Source organism: Arachis duranensis, chromosome 6 (assembly GCF_000817695.3).
Source record: "Arachis duranensis cultivar V14167 chromosome 6, aradu.V14167.gnm2.J7QH, whole genome shotgun sequence".
Taxonomy (NCBI): Eukaryota; Viridiplantae; Streptophyta; class Magnoliopsida; order Fabales; family Fabaceae; genus Arachis; species Arachis duranensis.
In genome coordinates this window covers 22,378,707-22,386,371 of record NC_029777.3, presented here as the reverse complement: position 1 = coordinate 22,386,371, position 7,665 = coordinate 22,378,707, and the positions used below count along the sequence as shown (strand labels likewise).

Sequence of the window (7,665 nt, the reverse complement as noted above, 5' to 3'; positions counted from 1 at the left end):
GAGAATGATGATGAGTGTCACGGATCATCACATTCATCAAGTTGAGGAACAAGTGATATCTTAGAATAGAAGCAAGCGTGATTGAATGAAAAACAGTAGTAATTGCATTAATCCATCAAGACACAGCAGAGCTCCTCACCCCCAACCATGGGGTTTAGAGACTCATGCCGTAGAAGATACAATGAGAAACGTGTAATGTGTCATGAGGTACAGATACAATATCAAAAGGTCCTATTAATAGTGAACCAGTAACCTAGGGTATACAGAAATGAGTAAATGACGTAAAAATCCACTTCTGGGGTCCACTTGGTGTGTGCTTGGGTTGAGCATTGAAGCTTTCATGTGTAGAGACTTTTTCTGGAGTTAAACGCCAACTTTTATGCTAGTTTGGGCGTTTAACTCCAATTTTTGTGCCAGTTCTAGCGTTAAACGCCGGGAATTCTGAAGCTGATTTGCAACGCCGGTTTGGGCCATCAAATCTCGGGCAAAGTATGGCACTATTATACATTGCTGGAAAGCCCAGGATGTCTAATTTCCAACGCAATTGAGAGCGCATCAATTGAGCTTCTGTAGCTCCAGAAAATCCACTTCGAGTGCAGGAAGGTCAGAATCCAACAGCATCTGCAGTCCTTTTCAGCCTCTAAATCAGATTTTTGCTCAGGTCCCTCAATTTCAGCCAGAAAATACCTGAAATCACAAAAAAACACACAAACTCATAGTAAAGCCCATAAAAGAGAATTTTAACTAAAAACTAATGGAAATGTAATAAAAACTAACTAAAATATACTAAAAACATACTAAAAACAATGCCAAAAAGCGTATAAATTATCCGCTCATCAATAAACAAGAACATGAATTAAGAACTTGAATCTTAACTTGCTTGTAATGGCAACGATAGTAGAGCTGCATGGTAGTGGTGGCAGTGAGTCTGGACGACGGAGGACAGGGAGAAAAGGGAAAGGAAGCCGCTGTGGTGATGCTGCAAAACGCAAAGAACACGACCACCACTCGCCGACGAGCCGCATCATCCTCCTACATGATGGCAGTGATCTCATCCAGGAAGTGTGACCCGCTGAACTCCGCATCAAGGCCATCACCGACTAGAAAATCTGAAAACATCGTCCCCAGACTAACCCATGGCGTACTCTTCTGAAGTGTCTGGTCGTCACCGGGGACGCCAACGAAGTAATCGCCTAGCAACCTTGAAAGAAGTCCGCCGTCACCCTGCCAAAACCATCTCCTATCTCAGATCCGTACCACTCTCCACCATGCCTGGCGTGATGGGGACTAACACCCCCTACTCCAGCATGGCCTCCAGCGTCTCCCCCGCCTGGACCGTGCTGATGACTGCCGTCGTCGTCACCACCATCATCACCGTGATCATGCCCCGTAGCACGCGCTCTCCGTCTGCCGCCATGCCCTCGTCGGCCACCTCTACCCCTACCTACCGAATCACCCTCCTTCATAGCCTGGTCTAGCCACCTCCACTCACGCTGGCTCCGTTGTGTACCCACACGAGCTCTCCTTTCAACCCGACGCCTATCCAGAACGTCGTCAACACGGTCCATGTCAGGAACTTGCCCGGCACGCCTCTGCGTCGCCTCAATAGGAATAGGAACGAGTCTCGAATCCCCCGGGTACATCTCTGGTGACAAGAACCTCTTTTCATGCTGACTCCACCAATCCAAGAACTCATGTGAGGGTCCCTAGTCTGTGACAATGTCGAACCGGAGAACATGGTCCACACGATTCTCCCAGTGAAGATGCCAGAACTACAAAGCGTACGGGAACCAACGATCACCTCCTCTCCCATCCTTGGACATCAAGAAGTCGATGTTTAGGGCGGGTTGGGGGCGGGGCTGTACTCTGCCGAACTGGAGTAACACTCTGTCAATCTGATGCCACTCTACAACGACAAAATATATGAGTGCCATCACACACCGCCATAGGGCCGTATGACAAGGCTCCAACACCTCTGGATGCACAACCTGAAGGACGTCGGGCGAGCTATATGGCATACAGATAAAGTGAAAAAACATATCAACATTTTAAGGCCATATCGGAAATAGAAGTCTAAAACTTTAACTAACTAGTCATATGAGGTTAGTATACTCACATCCCTGGACTGTAACATGTCTATCATGAGCCTCCACATCTGCACTCGAGGTCCCTTCTCGCTACCGGAAGGATTGTGACTTGACCACCTGCATATCACATCGGTGTTATAATGTGTAAAAAGTGTGACAAAATAGTATAACGTTATAAGCGAACATGGAATTAAATAATTTAACTCGAAATAGAAAAGTCCAACAATGGTACCTCGAGGCCAAGGGCTAGCTGAACTCATCATAACCAGCAGGCCTAAATCCAGGAAAGCGCCAGAAGATCCAGGACTGAAGCAACTGTAACGGGCCTACTAACTTCACCATATGCCTGTTGGCCACTCGACACATGCACCTGTATAACCATGCGAGTGCCACCGACCCCCAACTGTATGCACCCATCTCATCAAGCCTAGCTACGTAGGGTAGCCATCTAATGTGAATACGGTTGCCAGACTTGTCGGCAAATAACTGGGTGCCCAACAACATCATGATATAGGCACGGGCAAAGCACCTTACTGTCTCCTCATCGGCTCCCGCGGGGCACTCTCCAAAAGTCTCCTGGAACCAGGTGCAGTTAACTACAAACTTCTGAAAGCAACTCCTAGAACCACACCCAAGCTGGATGGCTACCCTGGATGTATAAGTGGAAATCTGTCAGGCAACCACTGACATAACGATCGTCCACTGGCAACCCCAATTGATAGGCCACGTCCTAAAGTGTGATGGTGCACTCTCCAAACGGCATGTAGAATGTGTGCGTCTCTGGACGCCACCACTCGACGAAGGCACTGACAAGGGGCTCATCTAATCGGAATCGTCTATTGTTCAGTCTCACAAGATCGTATAATCCGGTCATCTATAAGTACGGAACATACCACTCATCGAGTCACATGCCCTGCTGCTGCCGCATGCTCGAGATGCACCGCTGGGCTGCGCATTACATGGACCGATTAGTGAGAACCACTAACAAACCACTAACAAAACAATTAACAACAAAAACCAAGTTTTGAAACCACTAACAATAACCACATGCAAAATATTTATAAAACGTCTAGCAAAACCACTGACATAAACCACATGCAAATCCACCAAACAAAACCACCTATGTTACTGGTAACATAAACCGTCTAGAAAAACCACTGAATAAACTACTTCAAATACCATCAACATAAACCGCTAACATAAACCATCAACAAAACCGCATACAAAATGATGAGCGGATAATTTATACGCTTTTTGGCATTATTTTTAGGTAGTTTTTAGTATGATTTAGCTACTTTTTAGTATATTTTTATTAGTTTTTATGCAAAATTAACATTTCTGGACTTTACTATGAGTTTGTGTGTTTTTCTGTGATTTCAGATATTTTCTGGCCGAAATTGAGGGACCTGAGCAAAAATCTGATTCAGAGGCTGAAAAAGGACTGCTGATGCTGTTGGATTCTGACCTTTCTGCACTCAAAATAGATTTTTTGGAGTTACAGAAAGCTAAATAGCGCGCTCTTAATTGCGTTGGAAAGTAGACATCCAGAGCTTTCCAGCAATATATAATAGTTCATACTTTTCTCGAGTTTTAATGACGAAAATTGGCGTTCAAACGCCAATTCCCTGCCTTATTCTGGCATTAAACGCCAGAAACAGGTTACAAGCTAGAGTTAAACGCCCAAAACAGGCTGTAAACTGGCGTTTAACTCCAAGAAAAGTCTCTACACATGAAAGCTTCAATGCTCAGCCCAAGCACACACCAAGTGGATCCGAAAGTGGATTTCTGCATCATTTACTTATTTCTGTAAACCATAATAACTAGTCTAGTATAAATAGGACATTTTACTATTATATTAGACATGCTGGGATCTTTGATCAATTTTATGCTATCTTAGACATTGGGGGCTGGCCTCACGGCCATGCCTGGACTATCATCACTTATGTATTTTCAATGTTGGAGTTTCTACACACCATAGATTAAGGTGTGGAGCTCTGCTGTTCCTCGAATATTAATGCAATTACTACTATTTTCTATTCAATTCAAGCTTATTCTTGTTCTAAGATATCCATCCGCACACGAGAACATGATGAATGTGATGATTATGTGACGCACATCACCATTCTCACTTATGAATGTGTGCTTGACAAACACTCCCATTCTACATGCAAGCAAGCTTGAATGCATATCTCTTAGCCTTCTAGTTCACGATCAGAGTCTTCGTGGTATAAGCTAGAATCAATTGGAAGCATTCTTGAGATCTAGAAAGTCTAAACCTTGTCTGTGGTATTCTGAGTAGGATCTGGGATAGGATGACTGTGACGAGCTTCAAACTCGCAAGTGTTAGGCGTAGTGACAGACGCAAAAGGATCATTGGATCCTATTCCAACATGAGTGAGAACCGACAGATGATTAGCCATGCGGTGACAGCGTATTTGGACCATTTTCACTGAGAGGATGGACGGTAGCCATTGACAATGGTGATCCCCTAACATACAGCTTGCCATGAAAAGGAGTATGAAGGATTGAATGAAGACAGTAGGAAAGCAGAGATTCAGAAGGAATAACGCATCTCCATACGCTTATCTGAAATTCCCACCAATGAATTTCATAAGTATCTCTATCTTTATTTTGTGTTTATTTATATTTTAATTATCAAAACTCCATAACCATTTGAATCCGCCTGACTGAGATTTACAAGATGACCATAGCTTGCTTCAAGCCGACAATCTCCGTGGGATCGACCCTTACTCATGTAAGGTTTATTACTTGGACGACCCAGTGTACTTGCTAGTTTGTTGTGCGAAGTTGTGAAAAAGAGTTGAGATTACAATTGTGCGTACCAAGTTGTTGGCGCCATTGAGATCACAATTTTGTGCACCAAGTTTTTGGCGTCGTTGCCGGGGATTGTTCGAGTTTGGACAACTGACGGTTCATCTTGTTTCTTAGATTGGGTAATTTTATTTTATGTTTAAGCTTTCTTTTATTTTCTTATTCTCGAAAAATAAAAAAATATTTTGTTCTTCAGAATTTTTAAGTATGAATTCTAAAGTTTCATGATGATATGTTGAAGCCTGGCTGGCTGTGAAGCCATGTCTAATTTTGTTGGACCGAGGCTTCCACTTATCAATGCAAAAGCGTGTTAGTTGATTCCCATCAATTTAGTGGTTACACATATAGCTATTGTATACAATGTTCTGCTAAAGCTTGGCTAGCCATTGGCCATGTCTAGTGTTTTGGACCGAAGCTTTCACTGAAAGCTTGGCTGGCTAGTAAGCCATGTCTAATTCTTGGACCGGAGTTTTAGACTAACATTGCATGATTCCTGGAATTTTTATTAAAATTTTTGAATTTCTTTATTTTCTTTTTCCAAAATAATTTCGAAAATTACAAAAAAGTAATAAAATAAAAAAACAAAAATATTTTGTGTTTCTTGTTTGAGTTTAGTGTCAAAATTTTAAGTTTGGTGTCAATTACATCTTTTTAATTTTTCTCAAAATTTTCGAAAACTCATGCATGGTATTCTTCATGATCTTCAAGTTGTTCTTGATAAGTCTCCTTGTTTGATCTTAAAATTTTCTTGTTTTGTGTCTTTTCTTGTTTTTCATATGCATTTTTGAATTCATAGTGTCTAAACATGAAAAATCTCTAAGTTTGGTGTCTTACATGTTTTTCTTTTCTTGAAAATTCTTCAAAAATAAGTTCTTGATGTTCATCAATATCTTCAAAGTGTTCTTGGTGTTCATCTTGACATTCATAGTGTTCTTGCATGCATCGTTTGTTTTAATCCAAAATTTTTATGTGTTGAGTCATTTTGTGGTTTTTCTCTTTCCTAATTAAATTCAAAAAAATAAAAAAAATATATTTTCCTGATTTCACTCATAAATTTTGAAATCTTTGGGTTGACTTAGTCAAAAATTTTTAAAATAAGTTGTTTCTTGTTAGTCAAGTCAAGATTTCAATTTCAAAAATTTATCTTTTCAAAATATTTTTCAAAATCAAATCTTTTTCTTTTTTTTCCTTTGTTTTTCGAAAATTTTCAAAAATCTTCTTCAAAATTTTTCAAAATCTTTTTCTTAATTTCATTTCAAATTTTCAAAAAACTTTACTAACAATTAATGTGATTGATTAAAAAATTTCAAGTTTGTTACTTTCTTGTTAAGAAAGATTCAACCTTTAAATTCTAGAATCATATCTTTTAGTTTCTTGTTAGTCAAGTCATTAACTTTAATTTTCAAAATCAAATCTTTTTAAATTTCTTTTTTCAAATCTTTTTCAAAATAAATTTCAATCATATCTTTTCAATCATATCTTTTTCAAACTTTAATTTTATTTCTTCTCTTAATTTTTGAATTCTAACTAAATTTTAAAATAAAAACAAAAATATTTTTCTTTTCTTTTCTTCTAATTTTTGAATTTCCCTCTCTCTCTCTCTTTCTATTTATTTTATTTATTTACTAACACTTCTCTTCTCAAAATTCGAACCCCTCCCTTCTCTGTGTTTGAATTTTTCTTCTTCTTCCTTCATTCTTATTCTTCTACTCACATAAAAAAAATCTCTATACTGTGACATAGAGGATTCCTCTTCCTTTTCTGTCCTCTTCTTTTCATATGAGCAGGAACAAGAAAAAAGCCATTCTTGTTGAAGCTGATCCTGAACCTGAAAGGACCTTGAAGAGGAAGCTAAGAGCAGCTAAAGCACAGTACTCTGAAAAGGACCTAACTGAAATTTTCGAACAGGAAAAGGATATGGCAGCCGAACCCAACAACAACAGTGCAAGGAAGATGCTTGGTGACTTTACTACACCAAATTCCAACTTCCATGGAAGAAGCATCTCAATCCCTGCCATTGGAGCAAACAAGTTTGAGCTTAAGCCCCAATTAGTTTCTCTAATGCAACAGAATTGCAAGTTTTATGGACTTCCATCAGAAGATCCCTTTCAGTTCTTAACTAAATTCTTGTAGATCTGTGATACTGTTAAGACCAATAGAGTTGATCCCGAGGTCTACAAGCTTATGCTTTTCCCTTTTGTTGTAAGAGACAGAGCTAGAACATGGTTGGACTCTCAACCTAAAGATAGCCTGAACTCTTGGGATAAGCTGGTCACGGCTTTCTTAGCCAAGTTCTTTCCTCCTCAAAAGTTGAGCAAGCTTAGAGTGAATGTTCAAACCTTCAGGCAGAAAGAAGGTGAATCCCTCTATAAAGCTTGGGAAAGATACAACCAACTGACCAAAAAGTGTCCTTCTGACATGCTCTCAGAATGGACCATCATGGATATATTCTATGATGGTCTGTATGAATTGTCTAAGATGTCATTGGACCATTCTGCAGGCAGATCTATTCACCTGAAGAAAATGCCTGCAGAAGCTTAGGAAATCTTTGAAATGGTTGCAAATAACCAGTTCATGTACACCTCTGAAAGGAATCCTGTGAGTAATTGGACACCTCAGAGGAAGGGAGTTCTTGAAATTGATGCTCTCTGAATGCCATTTTGGCTCAGAACAAAATGTTGACTCAGTAAGTCAATATGATTTCTCAGAGTCTGAATGGATTGCAAAATGCATCCAACAGTACTAA

At 39.8% G+C, this 7,665-nt stretch overlaps 1 protein-coding gene across 1 annotated transcript; it reads right to left on the bottom strand.

Moving 5' to 3' along the window:
• Positions 1–1,890: 1,890 nt before the first annotated feature.
• LOC107493389 (protein MAIN-LIKE 1-like) lies at positions 1,891–2,961 on the bottom strand. The gene is made up of 4 exons (XM_016114486.1): positions 2,846–2,961; positions 2,458–2,736; positions 2,117–2,204; positions 1,891–2,007 (listed from the first exon to the last, which is right to left on the bottom strand). The coding sequence occupies exons 1-4, from the start codon at positions 2,959–2,961 to the stop codon at positions 1,891–1,893; spliced, it is 600 nt and encodes a 199-aa protein (XP_015969972.1).
• Between the last annotated feature and the right edge of the window lie 4,704 nt (positions 2,962–7,665).

Coding starts and splice junctions, on each gene's coding strand:
- LOC107493389 (XM_016114486.1), bottom strand. CDS start 2,961: ATGACCGGATTATACGATCTTGTGAGACTGAACAATAGACGATTCCGA. Junction 2,205..2,457: donor GCACTCGCATGGTTATACAG/GTGCATGTGTCG, acceptor TGTGATATGCAG/GTGGTCAAGTCACAATCCTT. Junction 2,008..2,116: donor ACATGTTACAGTCCAGGGAT/GTGAGTATACTA, acceptor TATGCCATATAG/CTCGCCCGACGTCCTTCAGG.